Here is a 22,173-nt window from a genome sequence, read left to right as displayed (position 1 = left end):
TTAACAAAATACAACAGATTAATAATGAACACAAAGACTTGTAGAGGCATTTATTTTGCTCATGTTCCCATGAACATTTGTTAAAATGTCAAAGTGATTAACATTGAATGATATCAAACCCTTTAGGGATGAAATCGGTGGCTCTACAAGATCTTAATTCGGGCTCAGAGCCAGACATGGATGAAATCCAGAAGAAGGAAGAAGTTAAAGGTTAGAGGTAAAGGAGGACATTAAATGCATGTAGCTAATATTAAAATCCTCCATCGTGCTATAATCCTATAAAGGAAAATCAAACGTCTTACTAGTTGCGTATCTACAAACAGCAGGGCAGACATTATTCATATTATGTGTAGAATTAGGCAAACATTTCTATTATTGAGGGGTCAACTGCTTCAGTACACATGAACCATCCCGTACAAGAAAGTCCAGAACAGCACGTAGGTGAAGAGGCCTCCTACGAGGCCTCCGGTGAAGAGCAGCCGCCGAGATTTAAAGCACTTGTTCCACCGCCGCCCGGCCTTGAAGATGAGCAGCACCGAGAGGAGAAACGCGGAGAAGAAATAAAAAACGAAGCCATACAGTCCCGTCAGTCCGAGGATGCCGGCCGTGGCTCCGGACAGGGCGGACACGGAGGTGCGGCAGTAGTCCAGCACGGCGGCGTTGCCACGGACAGCCACTTCACTGATGAACTGTGGGCCTTCACGCTTGGCTCCGACTCCAGCCATCGTACCTCTGATCGCCTAATGCAGGAGGGAGTTTCTGTAAGAGAAGAGGTGCAGAGAATCTTAAAGAGCTGACGCCGATGCTTGGATATGTTAGTAAGCATATTAGTCATTCCAATTCGAAATCAAAAACTGAATGTCTTTACTAGCAATACCAAGTGCTGACAGACACTTCACAACCTCAACACTGGAACACTTGGTACGTTTATATACAGTACATTTAAAAACAAAACAACCTTCATATAAGCTCATAAAGAGGTACAACATGCGGTGATCGCTGTTACAGGTACTGTTGACTAACAACTGGCTGCATAACTACTACTTGCACCAAAAATAGTCTGAATGCGTTATAGGGAGGCAAGGAGGTCAAATATAAGGCCTGTGGGACAGAAACAGCCCACAAAAGACTCCAATTTGGCCTGTCAAACCACCAAATTTTTTTTAAAAATTTCAAATGAAACACTGATTTTTTTGGGGGGGGACAAATTTCTCACATGAAGCGAACACAACAGAACACTGAGACCTGAGTAGGGATATCGGTGATGATTATATATATAAGGAAGCTAGCTACCTCGATGCTTTCAAACTAGCCTCAAAGCCATGCTGTAGGTGAGCTTGTAAAACATGCATAATGCAACAGCTATAGAAGCTTTTTTTTCTGCACAACCTTTGTTAACATCAGCTATATTTTGAGATAGTAGTAATTTTTGGTAGTTATTGTTTGGCTTCATGCAAATGTAGACATTTTCATCACATATACTCCATCACAAAACCAAGATAAAGTTTAAAATTAAAGGTTATTATGGCAATATTTTACCACTTTAGCCCACTCAAGAAGAAATCAAGCTCTATGTGGCCTCTGAGTCTGAACTCAAATGTATTTAACACCCCTACACTAAAGGCTTCTTGTTCACCTCCCTCCTCCACTTGTTGAGACAGGTTTGGATGGATTGAAAGGTAACCTTAAGATTTTAATTGGTTTAAAAAATAACTGCACATGACGCTCTCAGAAAACATTGTGTCCATACCACTGAGGAAACAATCAGGTTGTTGAAGCAGTGACAACATACATTTAATTTGTATTTATATAGAAGTGCTTTTTCATTGAGAAGAAAAAGCACCTGTGGTTGGGGTTTGTTTTACAGCTCGATTCATGAGCTGATTTGCAGCATTAGATCTAAACTCATGTAAGATTCTTACACTGTGTCATGTATTAAATGGTGGATTACAAGGATTTTCAAGATTGTCTATTCAAATCAAGGTAGATAAATGATGAGCACGAATCAAGGTCAAAGGTTAACAACAGAATTCATACGTGTTGAGATAAAAGTGCCCACAACGGCAACATTGAAGAGCCAATGAATGTAATAACGGGGATTAATAATATCGTGTAGTCTATTTTTATCAGATCTAATCTGAACTTTAGCCAAAAGTGAGGCTAACAGATTTAAAGGCTCGCCTCGGTGATGATGACAGGAACGAACAACAGAAACAGATACAAGGTATAATCTGAGCAAATCGACCATCAGCACCTTCTCACCTGCGTCACATTAAGGAAAACATTTACATACAATAACTTTAATTTCTCATAGATTTTCTGTCTCCGCTAATGCTAACAGGCTTAGCATCGTTAGCTGCTAACGGAAGCTCTCACCGGAAGTACACGTCGGCCCGTCTCAGCTCCTCGCAGCGCGGCTACACGTGCATGACGCGTCGCAGTCACTCTTTTAACGGGGTCGTTTTGTACCGTCTTCGGTTACTATTTGCGCAGAAACAAACAATTCATCCTCGTTTTAAATGACAGATGTTAGCCGTGGACAGCCATGCAGCATTCGCAGTGCATTGTGGGACAGTCATTCAGACGCGTCCGCGTGATGTGTTTGCGGCGCTTCAGAAAATGGGAAATCATAACACCAAGAAAGAAAGACCTCGGATATATTGACAAGGGACGCGCCTACTATGTCGCTTTATCGTGTGCTTGGAATGGCATGTGTGTCCTTTTTATTGTATGGTTAATAAAAAAAATCTGGTGCAGGGTTGCCGAGCACTGCAGCCAATCTCAACTGACTGTGGGTAGGATGCAGGATGCACCCTGGACAGGTCATCTATCCATCACAGGACAAGCACAGAGGCACACAACCACACGCGCAACCACACGGGCAATTTAGGTAAACCCAATGACGTATAGTAGTATCTATAGTAGTAGTAGTATCTATATACGTCATTGGGTAAACCAGTTAACCACAGGAAACAGAAATACGAGTCTTGATGCACTGCAAATACAGAAACAATAATAATAATAAAAAAATCGACACTTATTACTTTATATTTTGTGAATCATTTCTTTTCACTGGAGGAGGAAAGTGTTGTTCAATGTAACACCTTGAAGCCCTCTGAGGCAACTGTTGTTGTAATACTGGGCTATACAAAAATAAATTGATTGATTGATTGATTGATTGATTGATTGATTGTTATTACTCGAACATCGTATTCTGATAACTGTCACTTTTAAATCCCATTTGGTTACATTTATGTGCGTCAACTCATTCAAAGAAGCTGGCCAAGCTAACTCAGGTCAAACTCTCTCCGTATGTAAACAACAGCACTTCTCAGCTTTTCATAATACAGTTAGCACATACTATATTAGAATATCGCTCTATTAACCTGTTCGTTCGGGATATTCAATGAATATTTTCTCTAAAATTACGGATTTATTTTTGCTCTCTAGACTCTCTGTTACCAAAACTCAGCCATGACACCTGCGCAGTGCATTGTGGGAAGTATACGTCATCAAACAGCTGACTGAATGGGGCATTTGGGGACATTAAAAAGTAGGACATTATTTTAAATTAGACAAAAATCGATTTAAAAACACATCAAAGCCACTGTAGTTAATATTACTGCTAAATTTATTTGAGGTGAAGTACGATCCAGCACGAGGTTTGTTTCTGTGCCAGTTAAGTACAATTGATAGTATGAAATGATTTCCATGAAGTGAAATGTGTGCATCTAACTCAGGGGTGTCAAACATAAAGCCCGTGGGCCAAACTGGCCCGAAAAATGCTCTAATCTGGCCTGCCCACCAAGCAATTTAAACAATGTCAAAGAAAACTTCTTTTTTCTTGAAAAATTTCTTAAGAGAAGTGGACACAATGTAATACTGAGAACTGAGCAGGGATATTGGTGATGATGATATGAAGTATTGCTACTTCGATGCCATCAAACTAGCCATGCTGTCTGGGTCATTTTATAAAAACTGGCATAATGCAACAGCTATAGAAGATTTTTTTTCAACAATTACTTGTATTTTGCACAACAGTGCATTATTAAAATTGAATTTATGTTGAGATTGCTATTTTTTGGGTAGTAATTGTTTGATTTTGTGAAAATATAGAAATTTTCATCACGCACAATCTGCAATACAAAAAAGAAAAATTTTCAAATGTAATTATTATTATGGCACTACGCTGGTCTGGCCCATTCAAGGTGAAATTGGGCTATTTGTGGCCCCTGAACTGAAATGAGTTTGACCTCTCTGCTCTGAGTATAACAGTTCTTTCGAATTTGTGGGACTAGTTTGGGTCAAATCTGGTTTAATCTGGAATAATTTAAACAACTAAAGATTTTAAATTCACCAGTTTAGGGAGAAGTAGATTAACATCTTCTGTCGTGCGTTGTCTGGGTGTCAATCGTTTCGTCACAATACATGATATTATAAAATAACTGAAAAGACAAAATTACCAAATTTTCATTTTACTACCAAACTCTCCATCTTTATTTACGTCCTTCTAGACTTGAGTGGTCAGATTTCCTATGTGACATGAACGCAGCAGCACTACCACAACAGGGACCGGAGTCCACGCGCCGCCAGCGAGCTGCAGCCATGTCCTCCTTCATCCTCGGTCTGGATCTGGGCACCACGTCCGTAAAAGTCGTTTTAGTGGAAAGCGACTCCAAAGCCGTGGCGGCCAGTCACTCGTTACCGACTGTCTCCGATCTGAGCGACGTCGGCGGGATTAAGGTGAGCACAGGTGTAACTTTAACTTCACACACACACTGCACAGTGCACACACGCACACAGCTGATTCGTCTCCGTTTGTGTGGATGACACAGGCCAAAGAGCAGGACACCGGCCGGATTATAGACTGTGTGAACCGGTGCGTGAGCCACCTGCCCCGGGAGAAGCTGCAGCACGTGCACAGCATCGGACTCACTGGACAGATGCACGGGGTCTTGTTCTGGAAAGCAAAGAGTGGTAAGAGGTGCATGCTGGGGCATTTCATAATGAAGTGTGGTTAACTTCACAACTGCTGTGTGGAGGCTGAGCTGCAGGCACTCCTGTTTATTATTAATCGACCAGTGTAATAAACTGTAAAGATAAGAACTGTCCTTGTTGGAGGCGAGAGTAATAAAATATCATTCAGATAAATCAACTCAGTAAAGGATCAACCATTGACCGTTCAACTGGATCAACACAACAGAGATTATCATCCCCACTTATTTATGATCTGACTCTGCCTTTAATATAAACAGGATTTCCAAGGATCCGTTGATACAATTTATACAATGGCTGCTTATCTTCAGTGGTGAATACATTCTGGAGAGGAGCTGGAAGGAATTCAATGGATTGGAGGACGATACAGAGAGTTTATGACCGATAAAGTCTAGATACAGACAATTCAGAGGAGCATTACAGCGCTACATATTACCCCGGCTAGGGAACGTATCTATAAAGAGACTCAAAGCGTATGAAATAGGCAGAGTTTCAATAGGGACCGTGTCCAGATCTCTTCTCTGTAGGGATGGAGTCGATGGCTTTCAGATTATTAGATTCTTGTCTCCATCACAAAATAGATCAAACCGTCTCTCATGTGAGCTGGAAGTGCAGAAGAGACATCATGGAATTAATATGTAAGAGTGACTGGCCAACTTTCCTTTATCAGGTATTAACACCTTATCAGGAAACTGCTGTGGTTACAGTTACTGAACGTCTGCTTGATGTTTTTGTTTTACAATAGCTCTACAAAGCCGATTGCATAGTTGCGTCTCCTAGTCTAGGCAGAGGAGCCACAGCTGACAATAGCAGACCTTAATAATCACTGATTGCTTCTTGCCTCAAAGGAAATGGTTGTGGGTTCAGTTACAGGATGGATGGGCAACTTTCATCACTGTGTGCACTAACAAAATCCCAAGTTAAAAGTTTGAAGTTAAAAGAACAGGAGATGCAAATCTCCAAATGTCATCCTAACAGGACCATCCTCTCATTTAGTACATCTGCTCAAACTTCAACGTCAGATCGTGTTGAATCAAACTGAGCTGTGTGTTTGTGTCTCATGTCATGACAGGTTGCAGCTGGCCCGACGGAGACTTCTTCACAGCGGGAGACACCAGCCAGCTGATCACCTGGCAGGACGGACGCTGCAGCAACGACTTCCTGTCGTCCCTCCCGCGGCCCGACTCCCACGTCAGCACGGCCACGGGGTTCGGCTGCGCCACCATCTTCTGGTACATGAAGCACAGGTCAGCGGGCGCGCAGAATAAACCATGATATCTGACTGTGTGCTGTGGAACTGAAGACGCCTTTTTGTTATTAAAAAACGGCAGACCCGAGTTCCTCCGGGACTTCACGGTGGCTGGTACCATCCAGGACTACGTGGTGTCCATGCTGTGCGGTCTGGACGGGTGTGTGATGACGCCTCAGAACGCAGCCAGCTGGGGCTTCTTCAACACTTCATCCAACCAGTGGAACGAAAACATGTATGGAAAAAAGCCGAAACTCCGGTTCTTATTAACACTTGCTGCACACCTGAGACATTGAACGCATGAAAAACGTGTTGGTCACCTAACACTCTGTGTGTCTTAAGCTCCATAACAAGCTGCTGTGTGTGTGTGTGTGTGTGTGTGTGCATGGTCCAGTCTGAGGAGTGCGGGCTTCCCGGTGCACTTGCTTCCTCGGTGCGTGCCGTCCGGCGGCTTGGCGGGAAAGACGCGCTCTGTGTGGCACGGCGTCCCGGCCGGCACGCCGGTGGGGGCCGCCCTCGGAGACTTCCAGTGCTCCGTCTACTCCTGCATGAGCGCGCGCACGGACGCAGGTGAAGTCCTGCCACCTCTACATCGGGATTCTCTCTGGGTTGATTGGGACTCTGTTTGGAATGCTGTCCTGATGCTTTTTACCTCCAAATGAATGTTTTAACACCAAAAGCACTTTTTTGTAAAAACCCTTCTCGTCTCTTGTTTCCAGTTCTGAACATCAGCACTTCGGCTCAGCTGACCTTCGCCATGCCGGCTGACTTCAGGCCACCTGATTCTCCTCAGCCCGACTCGCCCGTCTCCTACTACCCGTACTTCGACTCGTCGTTCTTGGCCGTGGCGGCGTCTCTCAACGGGGGAAACGTGGTGGCTGCTTTCGTGGCGATGCTGACTGCGTGGATGAAGGAGCTCGGTACGCATTTAACGAACAGATTTAACAATATAAAAGCTTCACAGCTATCGATCAATATTACCTCAGGTGGTTTAAATAGCAAATGTAAAAACAGGCTCTTTCTTATTACAAACTTAATCCAAAATTTTCAGTAGCTGACAACGCAGTATGAAATGTCTGTTGACTTTTTATTTAAGACACGTCTTAATATTGTTAAAATAGTGTTTGACTTTGACCTTTACTGAACGTTTTTCCCTTCAGTGTCTTCAGTGCGGTTTATCTCAGTCCTCCTATGAAAATGAATACACGACTACACTTCACTTTCAGACCGTACAGAAGATGGAAAAACACCCTTGAGCGTCTCGGCCTGCCGTCTTATCACTGACCTAAAAATAGCAAGTCGCTCGATATTTCATCTGAGAGGATGTCGTCAGTTCGACTTTACGCTGAGCGATGTGTGTTTTTCAGCACACCTTCAGTAACGCTCATGTTGAAATGATCAAACCAGCTGGTGTGAATGGCGGAGTTTGCAGTCGATCTGGAAACGGCTGTCCAAAGAATAACAGAGACATGACTTGGTATTGCTGCAGAGCTGCTAGCGGTTTATATTTCATTTAATAAAACACACTTCACTGATGAAACTTCTTCATCAGTGGTGAGTAGAAGAATAAGAAAGTAGGAAGAAGCACAAACTGATTAAATCTGCATTATGGACAGAGAATTACTCAAAGTCTCTGCAGAGGAATTTAATCTGGCAGTGTGAGTGAAGATCAGAGACTGTGGTCCAGAAAGTGTTTCACTGAGTGTTAAAACACTTTGTGATGACTTGATTAGACGTGAAGCCATTAGTCTCCTGGTTAATATCAGGACTTCCACTTTCACCGCCTGATGGGTGCCGATCTTGATGCTTTACCTCGGTTTTCTCTGGCTGCAGTCGGGACACTCGGGATGTTTATTTTTGTGTTCCAGGCGCCGAGCTCAGCGACGCCGGCCTGTATGAGAAGCTGATTGGCTGTGCCTTGAACCAGGACGCCAGCGACCTCCGGGTGATCCCCACCATCCTGGGCGAGAGACACGACCCCCTCTGCCTCGGCCAGGTGACCAACATCTCCGCCTCCAACCTGTCCCTGGGCCACGTGGTCCGCGCCCTGTGCCGCGGCGTCATGGCGAACGTGGCCTCCATGATGCCGCCGGAGCGCCTGCGGCAGGCGGGGGTCACCCGGATCGTGGGCAGCGGGAGCGCGCTCTCTCGCAACGAGGTGCTGAGGCAGGAGGTGGAGAGGGCGTTCCCCCTGCCCATCGTGTACGGACAGAACGCCGACTCGGCCGTCGGCGTGGCCATGGTCCTCTGCGACCGCGGGGTTTGAATGAAGCCGTGATCCGCGGCCGAATCTCCCGTCGTTTACATGCTCGAGTGACGATTTAACCTCACTTCTGATGACGTTCATCGGGCAAACTGCAATGCAGTGTTTTAATTTGCTTAATTAAGCAAAGAGAAATGTGATTGTTGCCACCAATCAGCGGTAACCCTGGAAACTCAAGGGTTTCTGTGACTGTCCCTGAAGGATGCAGTTACACTGCAGAGTTTTCAAATGAACACACCCAGAGCAGCCATATTGGCTGGTAGGTGTTGACCATTCAGTGTTTTATGCTCACGCTTTGTTGACTCAATCACTGCCTTTTTATTTTTTGCTTTGACTCGAGCGTCCTTCGCTTTGTTGATGAATATTTGAAGATGAATATTCATTTTGATTCAATGCAGAATAATTTAAACTTGATTATGTTGGACTATTGCATGGTGGCAATATGAAAGTTTTAAAATAACTGCAGTGCAAATCATTTTTCTTTACACTTTACAGGGTTGTCCCACAGGTTGTAGTTTGTGTTTTCCCTGCAGGCTGCATGGTGGACACCACTGAAGTAGGCAGCTGCATGACAAAGGGCCTCGTGGTGCACAAAGTGCAGATTTCATGAGCTTCACTCTGACTCTGCAGTCGTTTTCCCATCTGTTGCCCACACATTTCAAATAATGAATGTACTGAAACCAAGTGTTCCATGAGGATTCGATAGACTTCACCTGACATTGGCCTCTCGCTGCTCGGTATCAAGTTGTTAATTGTAAAATGATGTAATATTTATAATAAATATTTAAAAAATCACATTCAAATGTCAGTTTTGCAAATGGTTCATGTAAAAAAAAAAACCAAGAAGAAATAGCTTTATATTTGACAGTCCGTCCTTGAAACACTCCCACAGTAAGTTTCCTGTTTAGCTTCTTCATTTCTGCATGTTGTTCCTCTCAGTGAGACTTTGACATCATGAGTAAATACAAAAGTCTAAATCATCTTCAGTGTAAACATGACGTAGAGGCTGCGCTTCATGATGATATATCTCAGATTTTAGACTCATTTATCCATTTGTTCACTTGAAACATCTTAGAAATCACGAACCAGCATTTATTATAGAAATACTTTAAATCAGTCGAGGCTCTTTCTTCCCAGAGAACCATGCTTGTGCCATTCAACTGAAAAAAGACAACAGTAATGTGTGTACAGTAATATTTCCACCGAATAAGGATTTTCAAAGATACACATTATCAGGCTGCACACTTTCACTAGTTAATTTTATTTGGTTTAAAATCTGTGGCAGGATCTTTCAGCCATTTTTGTGCCACCGGCAGGCGCCTCATGCTTGCGTGCCCAATTTGACTGTGAAGAAAAGAAAATAAAGGAAGTGACCTCAGCAAAGGAAATCAACAGATCTCATGAACGTATAGCTCACACTGGCAAGAAGAAGCTCTGCAAACCACACACACTCACACACACACACACACACACACACACACACACACACACACACACACACACACACAGTCACAGGACAGCAGCTGCACTGAAAGCACACACAAACACACACAAACCCACAGCCGCTCACATGAAACAGAAAGACGCATCAGACGGGAAGTCAGAAGAACAGAAATCTGGAAGAATAAGCAGCCTTACTTTAATGGGTGAGTTTCTCTTTTTGAATGTTTTAACTTAAATGTGTCTGATTGTTATTCCTTTACAGCATTTTTTTCTCCATCCGACTGAACACATTACATTTGCTGAATACGAGCCACATGTAAAAGCTCTTCACTTTCTGCTGAGCTCTTCATAAAAAAGCATTTATGTTTCTGCTGGACTCTTTTCCGACACTCATCTCCCCCGTATGGATTGTGTTGCTTGGTCTAACCAGCGACGGTCAGTTCAGCATCCTTTCAAGCACTCAGGGCTTCGGTAATGAGCTCTGATGTTCTGCAGGGCGGGTCACTTTATCTCCCCCCGTCGTTCTCCTGCTATCTGCTTTCCAGTATGTTGAAGGAGCATCTTGGGACAAGACAGTACGATGCACACGCCTGTCTCTCTGCAGGACACTGATGGGAGGACTGCTGGTTTTCTTTTTAGCCTAAAGATCTGCTGTTTTTTTCAATCCATTTGAAAAACTTTGAAGAGGAACATTCACATTTGGTGGGTCAAATTATACATTATTTTTTTATTTTTTTTCCCCTCAGCAGTTTCCATTGATCGTTTTGAATCTGTAGCAGCGTGCAGACAGCTCTTTGTTTCAGAATGCGTCTGTCTGTCTTTAGTTTGAAGGATGGAGAAGAGGAGATCTTGATAAACTCCACCATGTGCTCTGTTAGAATAAACATGGCTCACATTACTGCATGCCGTCAATCAATACATCTGTAAATAATGCAGCAGGACATAATGACGCAACACAAAGACTGTTCACGCCGTAAAGCTGCGAAAAGGTTCTAAACTCATCATTCTTTAAAACCCAAACTGTCACTTTATTTAGGTTCTGTTGTTTAAGTTCACAGAATAGGAAAAAATACTCACTTCACCATAGAAAACTCTTCTACTTCTGTTTTTTTGGGGCTCCTTTGGGTTTTCTGTGACTGTCGGCATATATTCCTGTTATGATGTTCATGGTCTGTTTGTTTCAACTGAGTCACTAATTCTGTTTTTTTGTCTGGCTGAAAAGAGGAACGAGGAGCCACAAACTATCTCCATTTATTCCTGCAATCTTAACATCTCTCTTAGGAGATAAAACAGATTTATCCTTAATTTTAAGAGCTGTACTTTCCTCTTTTACTAGTTGGATTATTTTCTTCAATCTTGTGCATACAGAGCAGATTTTTTTTCTGCAGAGAAGCAAGCGATGTGTGTGTGGACTGTAGTCATGGAAATCTTCTTCTAAATAAACGCCTTTGTTAGTCACCGGGGGGATGAAACATCACATGTCTGAAAGTATGTCTGTGGCCTCAGCAGTGAGTAGTGAGATTAAGCTCTGTGGTAAACATGTTTCACACCCGCCTGAAGCATAAAAATACTTGATCCTGTTTTGTTTACAGTGCGACTGGCAACCATCTCTGGCTCGACAACAATTAAACTACAGCAGGAATGATGGTCTGAGCTGCTGACACAGTTCAGTGGAAGTGTGAGCTTCACTTCCTCAATAGTTTGATGAATGACTAATTGAAGATAGTAACTGAAAAAAGTATTTCGGATGACAAAATGCAGTTTCCAACATCTAGATTTTTGACAAAAGTGAGTTTTTTTGTCTATTTTGTCCCTAAAAGATCTGTTTTATCTTGGGTTGTAACATTTCTCCTTGCTTATTTTTAGCATTAATCTTCTGCAAGTGGTTCACAACCTTTTCATTTAAAATTTAAATCTCACCATATTGCCCCTAATAGACGCCATCTTTAACGTGCACGTTCAAGCTTATTGTCTGACTGTATCAGAAAACATGTTTCCCTGCGCAGAGAAATCCACGATGCTAACATTTAAATACAAAATCAATGAAGGACTGAAGTGTTTCAGTGTTGAGGCGGCGTGTGAGTCCCGTCGGCTGTTCAGGAGTCTGACGGCAGTGAAGAAGAAGGAGATTTTAAATTTTCCACTCCTGATGTTCTGAATGTGACGGTGAAGCCAAACACTGGTGGACACACCCAGAGCTGAACGGGTCTGCTGAGGGGGATGTGAAACTAAAACCATGTCACAGATCTCATTTCACCTCCAGAGGTCTGGACCAGTAAAATAACAACTAAATAATCCAGAAATAATCCCTTTTGTTTCAGTGCAAAGAAGTACAAGACCCTGCAAAAGTTTGAGCTTGCAAAGAAATCTATTTATTTGTTGGTAAAAAGAAAGGAAAAACCAAATGTTAATGATGGATGTTGTCTTCATCTTTTTCCTCTTGCTAATCACACTGATCATCCAGAACAAAGCCACTGACGGTTGAGGTAAATAACATTGATTTTCTCATTACAGTGACATCTGTCGAGTGCGTTAACGTGACAGGCTGTGCAGAAAGAGAAATTACTGAAATTCAGCAATTTGATGTGAAAAACACAAAAGGAGAAATCTACGAATAAATGATTAATATAAAAAAAATGTCAGAGCTGGTCGTGGTTTGTAGGGATGATTGAATATTGCGGTGAGTTTTAACCAAAATGGATCTGCGGAAGAAAAGTGAACCATTAATCTGTGGATGGTGGTTGAGAAGAGCGAGGGCTGGAAACGTTCTGTCGGATTGAGACGTTAATCAGAGGTGGTTTGTCACGTGATCATCAGATCTAAACTGTGCTCTGATAGCAGAGTGTGGACTGAACTGATAAATCACATTTCCTGTCACGTCATGTGGCTGACCGAGCGTGTTGCACAGGGGAAAACACGACGGCGGCAGACTCGCTGACCAGTGAAGGCAGCATGTTGCTGGAAATCTTCAGATTTATATGGTCTGTTTACTAGCTCCTGACTCGGTCTCCAAATTTACCAAATATGTTGGAAAGAGACTGGAAAACATCAGTGGTTTCTCTGAGCTGCAGACAGGTTGCCCAAAGACGACTAACAAAAAACTGGATGTTCAATGCATTTGCAATTCTTTCCAATCATGTAATCACATAATTCTCACAAATTTTTGGGAGTTGTTCATCCCTGCTTTAGAGGATCTGAATCAGTGGTGTTGATCATACGGCCTGAAGGCCGGAAACAGTTCGAGGGATGACCTCCCATCATGTGCATTTCTTCCTCTGTGACTGATTTTCTTTCTTTTTTTTTTTCCTTACAATAAGAAGAATGACAGAACACAACACTGTGTATTACCATGCTAAAAGCCATGGCTACATACTAAGTCTGGCTTTGTTTGTAGATTGTATTTTGCTATAAAGAATTTGTAAGATGTAAAACTAGGAGGGACTTTAGGAGCTGGTTTATTATTTCTTGTGCAATTTAAACTGTTGACCTATGACACTTGTGCCATATTTTCTGGGCAGATCACTGAAATCAGGAGTGAAAATGAGTAAATCAGAGAAGTTTGGGTTCACTCTGGAGACTGACGACAGGACAAAGGAGGAGATACTGAAAAACAGAGCAGCGCATAAGAATGGGGCGGGTTCGAACCTGGAGGAACCCAACGCTCCCATGGACACTGATTACCAGGAGGAGGCGGAGGACCCTACGCCAAGAATCAGATTCAATCTCAACTTTGACAAGTGAGCTTCCCCATGCTGTGATAAAGTCTCATTATGGCATAGCTGATGCGTTCTATCAAGGCCCGTTATGTTCATCAAAATGATGTGCTGTAACGGTGCCCCAACATCTGGTCCGCAGACAGATCCGAGGGCAGCAGCAGGATGGCAGGAGAGACAGCAAGAGCTTTAACATGGAGCGGCTGTTTGAGGCGGCGGCCAGCGGGGACGTCAGGAAGATGGACGGCCTGCACCTGTACCTGCACCAGAACATGAAGAGGCTCTCCGACTCGTTGTGTGAGTGTGTGAAAGCATTCCAACAAAGCGAGGTCCTCCTCAGCTGGAAGCTGCCGTGTTCACCGTCTCAACGTCTGGCCACGTCCACAGATCAGTCCTACGGCAAAACCGCCCTAATGAAAGCGCTGCTGCATCTCAGAGACGGCAAGAACGACACGGTGGAGGTCCTGATCGACATCTCAGAGAAGCTGGGCGACATTAAGGACTTTGTGAACGCGGCCTTCACCAACAGCTACTACAAAGGTCAGTGTCAGGAGTCAGGAGATAAAACACGACGAGATCTGGTCTGCGTCCACGCTGTGATCACGATGTTTTGTTCACAGGCCAGACAGCTCTGCACATCGCCATTGAGAGGAGGAGCATGCGCTACGTCCATCTGCTGGTCCAAAAAGGTGCAGACGTTCACGCCAAGGCGTGCGGGACTTTCTTTCAGCCACATGACGGCCCCAGCTTTTACTTCGGTGAGTCCGTGATGCCGCTGCAGGAGAGGGCGTGTCCCCGTCTGCAGCTTCATGCAGAAAGCACAGAATTGGTTTTAAACCATGCAACTTACAGGAAAGTTTCTACTCAAAAAAACAATGCGGTTACTTTATGTCGTCCCACTGGTTTTGACTGTTTCATAATTTACGGCTGTAATGTTGTATCTGTCAGCACTGTGTGGGTAAAATGATTAATGAGGGAATCCCCTCATTAAAAAAATGGAAGAAATAGAGTTCTGCTTTAATTAGAGGAAGAACAAACTGGCTGAGAAACCATAATGACATGTAGAAAAGTGAACATTCATTATGTGATCTGCAACCTTTGAGTCTGTGCAGTGGCTTTAAAGTGCTTCAAAATTTAAATATGCATATTTTCACATGTGTTTTATGTCTCCAGTAGGCCTGTGCACCACTTTTTTCCAAAGTAGTTATTCAAAAGCCACTGTTATATTGATAATTTCTGCTCCTAATACCATTTTGGCGTTTTCTTTTACATCTAAAAACAGCCAATAAGTTGCTCTTTCAGTTAATAGTTGCAACATGAACTAAAGTTTTGATGTAAAAATAAAGAGTTAAAGGCCCGTTTAAGGCCCGTGGGACAAAAACAGCCTGTAAGTGACGCTTATCTGGCCCACCAAAGCACCAAGCAAACTGCAAATAAGCATTTTAAAGCTTATATAGTGTTTTATAAGGTTTTGATTGTTATATTCAGTTCTACAGCTCCAGTCACATTTTGCTAGGTGGAAACAGGTCCCAAAATAAGAGGTTGATTTAGTCATAAAGCTTGCAGACCACTGAGGAAGGCTGAAAAAACAAAAACTTTTTCACTTCCTTCATGTACTTTACCTTGAAAAAAATTCTTGCAATGAAAGTGAAAATGATCTAAATATAAGATGCGTTATCTTAAAACAAGGCCCTTTATCTTGCTGAAATATACTAAATTATGGGATGAGACATTTTTAACAAAAAACAAGGTTTTGCTGAGTAAAAACCATGTGACTGGTTTCCAGATGAACACAGCATCTTACCGATGATGTGAAAGTGCAGACCCGTCTCTGCCCTGCAGTAACATCAGTAAATCCCGCCCCCCCCCCCCCAGGCGAGCTGCCGCTGTCTCTGGCTGCCTGCACCAACCAGCCCGACGTGGTGGAGTTCCTCATGGTGAACGAGTACCAGCGGGCGGACGCCAAGATGGCCGACTCCCAGGGCAACACCGTGCTGCACGCCCTGGTGGTGATCGCCGACAACTCCCGGGACAACACGGCCTTCGTCACCAGCATGTACGACCGCGTCCTCAAGATCGCCGCGCAGCAGCATCCCAAGCTGAAGCTGGAGGACATGGAGAACCACAGCGGGCTGACGCCGCTGAAAATGGCTGCTAAAACTGGGAAGATCGGGGTAAGAACCGGTGAGTTGGTATGAGACGTTCTGGATTTGTTTGATAACTTTCCTCCTCTCCTCGTGCAGATTTTCTCCCACATCCTGCAGCGGGAATTCCAGGAGACTCACACCAAACACCTGTCCCGCAAATTCACCGAGTGGGTTTACGGACCCGTCCACTGCTCGCTGTACGACCTGGAGTCCGTGGACTCCTACCAGAGCAACTCGGTGGTGGACATCCTGGTGTACGGCAGCGACATTCCCGTGAGCGCTGGACTCTGTGGGAGCGCCTGGCGGTCCCAAGCTCCGGACTCAAACCCGTGTCCCCCTCCTGTCTCCTCTCAGAACCGCCACGAGATGCTGGAGACGGAGCCGCTGAGCCGGCTGCTGGAGGAGAAGTGGAAGAGGTTCGCCGGTCGGATGTTCTTCTTCAACTTCCTGGTCTACCTCACATACCTGATCGTCTTCACCATTGTGGCCTACAATAAGAAGAAGAAAGAGGTGCGCTGGAGGATTTGTGGCGTCACTGCCGAGCGGGCTCGAGCAGATGTTCCTGATGTTTCCTCTCTTCTCCACAGCCGCCGTTTCCACTGGAGCACGACGTGTTGGGCTACCTGTACGTCACAGGCCAGCTGCTCATATTCCTGGCAAACTGTTACTTCTTCGTCACCGGGGTATGTGGGGAAATGTTTGAAACCGTCGTTCATCGTGACTCTAGTGGCTGTCGTCCGTCTTAGAAACCTTCAACTTGATCTAAATCCACAGATTATCGACATGAAGAGGAAACGACCGAAGCTGCAGACGCTGCTGATCGATGGATATTATGAGATTCTCTTGTGAGTAGTGAAGTTAAACTTTCTTCACACTCTCCCGATCAGACTGACATTATCTTTGTGTTTTTGGTGTGGTTGCGTCAGCTTTCTGCAGGCCGTCCTCTTCCTGGTCTCCTCTGGGCTCTATTTGTTCGGCCGGCAGGAGTACCTGGGCTTCCTGGTGCTGTGTCTGGCTTTCAGCTGGGTGAACCTGCTCTACTACTCCAGGGGAGACAAGCACATGGGCATCTACAGCGTCATGATCCAGAAGGTACCCCACCAGGGCCGCTCGGCACCACGGTGACCCCGAGAAGGCGCAGCGTGACCTCTGAGGCTCTTCCCTTCTCTTCTTCTGTGCAGATGATCCTCAGCGACATCCTGCGATTCCTCTTTGTCTACATCGTCTTCCTCTTTGGATTTTCTGCAGGTGATTAAATATCTTAAAACTTATTTCACTAACAAATGCGTAGCTTTACCTTTATATCAAGTAATCAGATTCTTATTTCCTGTCCCAGCCGTGGTCACCCTGCTCATCGAGCCTCCAGCTAAAAACGTCACTGCCCCGAGCCGGAAGGGCCGCCTGTTTGGCCCCGTGGACGCCGACGAGGAGTGCGTGAAGCCGTCCTTCCGGAACATCTCCTACACCACGCTGCAGCTCTTCAAGTTCACCATCGGCATGGGCGACATGGAGTTCACCCAGGAGTACCAGTACAAGGAGGTCTTCTACGTGCTGCTCATCGGCTACATCATCCTCACCTACATCCTGCTGCTCAACATGCTCATCGCCCTCATGAACCGCACCGTGGAGAAGATCACCATGGAGAGCGCCAGCATCTGGAAGCTGCAGGTGAGGCGCGGCGTCGAGGCAGCTGTGTGTGTGTGTGTGTGTGTGCGTGCGTGCTTCACTTCCGGTGCTGTGGCTGTGGGTCTTTCAGAGGGCCGTCACCATCCTGGACATGGAGAAGAAGCTGCCGCGCTGGCTCAGGAAGAGGCTGCGCTGCGGGGTGGAGATAAAACTCCGCACCAATCTCGGGACCGACGTCCGGCAGTGCTTCAGGTGGGTCTGAGGGACCGTCAGGTTGAACCGGCTCGACGCTTTCTCGTCTTCAAGTCCTGAAGATTTAATATTTCCTCTCACAGCTCTGTCATGCGAAGATCCTAGAAGTGTATTAATTCCCTCCCCAAAAAAAACAACAACAAAAAAAACGCCCAGTGCTGTCAGTGTCTGATTTATCAAACAAGTACAGTACATCTTAAATTTCAAAATATTTCATACTTCATCATATAGTTATACTAAACAATCTGTTCTTACATGAGAAACTCAAAATGAATGAAAGTGAGTCTAAATTGTGGTTTATCAAATGGATATTTACAGGTTCCCATGCTTTATGGAGCGTTATACAGAGTTATACATTGACTGATATTTAGGAAGAACTTAGTCTTCTCAAACATTAGAATCACACTAAGAAAAATATGTGCCTGGATGAAGGTTTATAAGTTTTCTACATTAAATTTTAATAATGTAGAACTTTCTCTTCATCATTCTCTCTTCTTAGTAGGAAAACTGTAAAATGTAAAAATATATTGTGAATACTTTCATTTTTCAAAGTATAATGTATCAAAGTATCATGTTCACATTTAATGTATTTTGTAGTAAAAGGATTACAAACAACTCAAAATTTTAAGTGTAATCTGATATCTGGGTTTGTTCGCACTGACGTGAGCAAAGTGTTTCTCAGAACAGAGGAGATCACATTTTGAATAATTTTTAAAGGAAATAAATTGTGTAATTCCATCTGAAACCAGATCTTCCTCTCTGCCTTTCAGTCGACTGCAGACTGCATGTTCAGAAATCTCTCCTCACAGTGTCGGTTGTTAGAGTTCAGTGCTGCTCTGAGAGCTGCTGCCATCTGCTGCTCCGACGTCTCTCTGCTGCAACACCATGATTGTAATCAAAGCTCTAAAAGAGCCCTCATTTCTAATCATCTGTGTTTTTGCACACAAAACTAAGATTGTGAACTCAATCAAATCCGCTAAACATGGCACTGTCTCATCTGTATTAAAGGTCGCTTATTATTTTACCTTTTCAATCATTCATTTTTTCAAAATACAACATTTTTTTATACACTTTTCCCTTTAAAAAACATAAGCAAAAGGTCAAATACTCAAACGCTTCGCTCAGGATAAAACGAAATTAATTTACAAATGCATAAATAATGGATCAGCAGGAATAAAATTACATGGTTAAACACTCTATAAATGACTATTTCATTAGTTTCTCATTATATTCCTGCCAATCGGAGGTTTTCAGCATGTGGGCTGCTAGAGACCTTTAAAGTGGAATAATCTGCAGGTCAGGCCTCTTCCCTACTGATCACTGAGAAGAAATAGGAAGAAATATGTGGTGAGGCTATTGAGTATTAATCAAAAGACACATCTTGATTTAATTAGAAACATGAACAACTTCTGAGTTTGGATTAGCAGTTCAGGCAGGTGCAGATTACATGTAAATACCAGATAATTTCAAATCAGATGAATTTAATGTTTCTTATTGTCTGTGGATCAATATGGAAGATATCAGAAAGCCTCTCTTTTACAAAAACACAGCTTTGTTTCAGGTTAAAGAGATCCTCTTTGGTATTTTCATTCTAGGTTCATTGGAACAGATTTAATATGAAGTTGTTAAACAGCTATTCTGTGACTACAGTTGTAATGGGAATGACTTTGGATCAGTTTTTTTTTTTTTTTTTAATATGAGACTAACACAGAAGAGTGACTTTGTGAACATCAGCACAGCAACCTTCAGCAGACGGTAATGAGCTTTTAAACGCAGCCCGTTCCTTGTGGGATCTCTGCGATCCAGCTGCGTGTCTGCAGGACGCACTGATGTGTTTCTCACTAATCTGCCTTGGCTGACAGCTGATGGATGTGTCATGCAGCAGACAGTAATTGGAGCATGTGTCCTCTTGTCGCCTCAGAGTGGAGGAAGTCAACTGGAACAAGTGGAACACCAACGTGGCCAAAATCAATGAGGACCCCGGGTGCTGGGACCGAGCCCGGCCCCCGAGCTCGGAGGGCCCCGTGCGTCGAGGTGCTCCAGCGTGAACACGTGCAGCTTTGTGAGGGACGGCGGGAGTGGACCGCACCTGCTCACCGTCTGTGCTTCGTCCACAGGGAGGAGCTGGAGAGTCTTCTTCTCTGATGACAGCAGGCGGTGGCAGGCATGTCAGTCCACGGAGATGAGCACCACGCCGGTCTGAGGCTCCAGCTGAGAGCGGCGAGGCCTCCGCACCTGAACCCCGTCGCTCGGCCTCGGCTCTACAGGGAAAAGCTGCTTTTGTGACTGATCAGAGCGATGTGAGCAGCGGGGAGGGAACGGCGTCTCTGCTTTAAACTGAAACATGTATCAGAGCTGTGGCAAGTGTTTTGACTACTGAAGGGAATCAACTTTTGTCCCAGAATAGCTGGGACACCATGTAAAAAGGCAATAAAAATGGATGCAATGTCATTCAAAACCTGATTATAAAGAGAAACTGTACAAAGACGGTGTATCAGGTGTTTTATATTTACACCTCTGATGTGTTTGTGACCTGTTCAGGGTGTTTCCTGCCTTATAATCATCATGACTCTCAGTCGGATGCAGCAGTATGGAAAATGGATGAACGGTTGGATGAATGCCCATTTTGAATTTCATGCCAGCAGCATTTTTTAAAAGCTGGAAGTAGAGCGAAAAGAGACGGGTATGTTTGTATACTAACACACACCGAGGTCGACCGGCAAGAGGTCAGCAGCGTGCGTGAAGAGAATCCCAGAGATGAGGCACTCATCAGTCCGTAAAGTGCAAAAATGATGGTTTTCCTGTTTAAACCTGAGAAAAGATGAAGGATTTCACCATTTACAGTGCCTAAGGGAATCATGGGATTTGGAGGTTTTCTAATCTAAAGGTTGTTTGAAACAAGACTTCCCTGTGATGTGTAAATAATGATCAGGTTTTGGAAAGGCACATGCAGGAATATTTTAAACCTTTTAGCATATTTGAGCAAGGTATCAATTGGATTGATCATATTTCTCAGTTCGTTTTCAGGTAGAAAAGATCAAATACATGCATCATGATGAAGACAGACAGGTTTTTTGTGATAAAAGTTGACCAATCCCATTCTCAAAAGAACCTCAGTCAAGATGAAGTGGAGCTGCTGCTCCCCCTGGTGGCACGCTGGGTTCAGTCCCATGAGGGTGGGGACCTGGTTTGCATCCCGGTTGAGACAGGTTTTGCACCCAAAAACTAGCTAAATATATGCTGGAAGTAACACTCACTCCCTCTAACCCAGGGGTGTCAAACATAAGGAACGCGGGCCGACAGTCTACATCACAACAGAGAAGAATGTTGTTTGTGGTCCCCGACCTAAAACGTGTTTTGACACCCCTCCTAAAACTAGAGTTGTCAGTATCATTAAAAAACGAACGCACGAGCTGGAGGCAGTAATGAGTCAGACTTCCTGTCCTCACGGTGTTTAAGACCAGGTCTTCTGCAGTCATAACATTTAATCCCCAGGCGTCCTCGCATGCTGCTTCTGCACATGAGCAGGATGATGCAGGATCTCTTCCCATGAAGGCCGCAACCTGCCGCACCTCTGACACCGCTCACAATCCTTCACGGGGGTAAGGCTGATCACAAAGGTTGCTGATCCCGCGCCCCCCCGCTGGGTGCCCTTTATACCAGTCCCATTTTCATCACAGCCAGACAAGCTAAATCTACCTCGGCCAGATAGTCCCGCGGATTTCACAGCTTGCTTTGTCTAGCCCACTTCCTGTTGCTATCTGGCAGCGAGCGACGAGCCCCCGGATAAATGGCATGGAGGCAGCGGCGACGGCCGCAACAATCGCCACCTTCAGCACGAGCTGCAAAATGCACGCCGTCCGACGGGCCTTTATTTCAGCGAGGCTGGTTATGCGGGAGACGAGTGTGTGAACAGCGAGCTACCTGAACCGCCACGCAGAACAGCACAACAGAAGAGTTACTGTCTCTCTGCAAGGCCGCAGCAGAAGCAAAAGGGCCGAAAAATCAGCAGTTCGGACACTGTTGATTTAGAGCAGCGCTTTTCAAAGAGTGTGTGAGTGTGTGTTGGGGGGGGGGGTACAGTCATAAAATCAAAGGGGGTCAGGGGGAATTCCTTTTCACAGCATGGATTTCTTTGAATTTTTGAGAAGAAATCATGATGAAAAGGAAAAAAAACACTGAAAGCATGTAACTAGGAAGAAAAGCTTCACGACTCAAACCTTGAAGTCCGACATTCAACCAAATACGACTGCCTGGCCTGAGACAAAAGCTTTTAAAGAGAGGACCCATCCTCCCACACTGTGGAAAAAAAAAAAAACCTCTGATACATTGAAATTATTGTTCAAGGATGTCGAGTTTAGACTCATTTCAAAGCATAAATTAGAACTTTATTTTATTATTACAATATTACAAAAAGAGTAGCACAACTCTCACGCTCTCGCCTCGTATCTGTCGTACAGAATGACACAAAAGAAAGGCTTGTGG

General features: G+C 44.3%; 3 protein-coding genes across 4 annotated transcripts; 2 read left to right on the top strand and 1 right to left on the bottom strand.

Moving 5' to 3' along the window:
* Nucleotides 1-22: 22 nt before the first annotated feature.
* emc6 (ER membrane protein complex subunit 6) lies at nucleotides 23-2,579 on the bottom strand. The gene is made up of 2 exons (XM_030101588.1): nucleotides 2,377-2,579; nucleotides 23-759 (listed from the first exon to the last, which is right to left on the bottom strand). Exon 2 carries the CDS (start codon nucleotides 723-725, stop codon nucleotides 393-395), a length of 333 nt encoding a protein of 110 aa, XP_029957448.1. The 5' UTR covers nucleotides 726-759; nucleotides 2,377-2,579; the 3' UTR covers nucleotides 23-392.
* A 1,997-nt stretch (nucleotides 2,580-4,576) lies between these two features.
* On the top strand, nucleotides 4,577-9,231 carry shpk (sedoheptulokinase). The gene is made up of 7 exons (XM_030101052.1): nucleotides 4,577-4,743; nucleotides 4,836-4,977; nucleotides 6,068-6,242; nucleotides 6,327-6,479; nucleotides 6,639-6,814; nucleotides 6,964-7,164; nucleotides 8,113-9,231. Exons 1-7 carry the CDS (start codon nucleotides 4,606-4,608, stop codon nucleotides 8,508-8,510), a joined length of 1,383 nt encoding a protein of 460 aa, XP_029956912.1. The 5' UTR covers nucleotides 4,577-4,605; the 3' UTR covers nucleotides 8,511-9,231.
* A 774-nt stretch (nucleotides 9,232-10,005) lies between these two features.
* trpv1 (transient receptor potential cation channel, subfamily V, member 1) lies at nucleotides 10,006-20,164 on the top strand. Of its 2 annotated transcripts, none has more exons than XM_030101579.1 (16): nucleotides 10,006-10,153; nucleotides 13,469-13,687; nucleotides 13,806-13,960; nucleotides 14,051-14,203; nucleotides 14,284-14,421; nucleotides 15,539-15,837; nucleotides 15,907-16,083; nucleotides 16,165-16,320; nucleotides 16,398-16,493; nucleotides 16,585-16,655; nucleotides 16,737-16,902; nucleotides 16,992-17,058; nucleotides 17,147-17,478; nucleotides 17,567-17,688; nucleotides 19,610-19,722; nucleotides 19,806-20,164. In XM_030101579.1, the coding sequence occupies exons 2-16, from the start codon at nucleotides 13,491-13,493 to the stop codon at nucleotides 19,889-19,891; spliced, it is 2,328 nt and encodes a 775-aa protein (XP_029957439.1). In that variant the 5' UTR covers nucleotides 10,006-10,153; nucleotides 13,469-13,490; the 3' UTR covers nucleotides 19,892-20,164. The 2 variants fall into 2 exon arrangements, with proteins under 2 accessions (XP_029957439.1, XP_029957440.1); XM_030101580.1 differs by lacking the exon at nucleotides 10,006-10,153 and adding an exon at nucleotides 12,415-12,436.
* Nucleotides 20,165-22,173: the final 2,009 nt, after the last annotated feature.

This window comes from Salarias fasciatus, chromosome 10 (assembly GCF_902148845.1).
Source record: "Salarias fasciatus chromosome 10, fSalaFa1.1, whole genome shotgun sequence".
Taxonomy (NCBI): domain Eukaryota; kingdom Metazoa; phylum Chordata; class Actinopteri; order Blenniiformes; family Blenniidae; genus Salarias; species Salarias fasciatus.
Note: the sequence above shows the minus strand (reverse complement) of the source record. Positions and strands in the feature narration are given on the sequence as shown.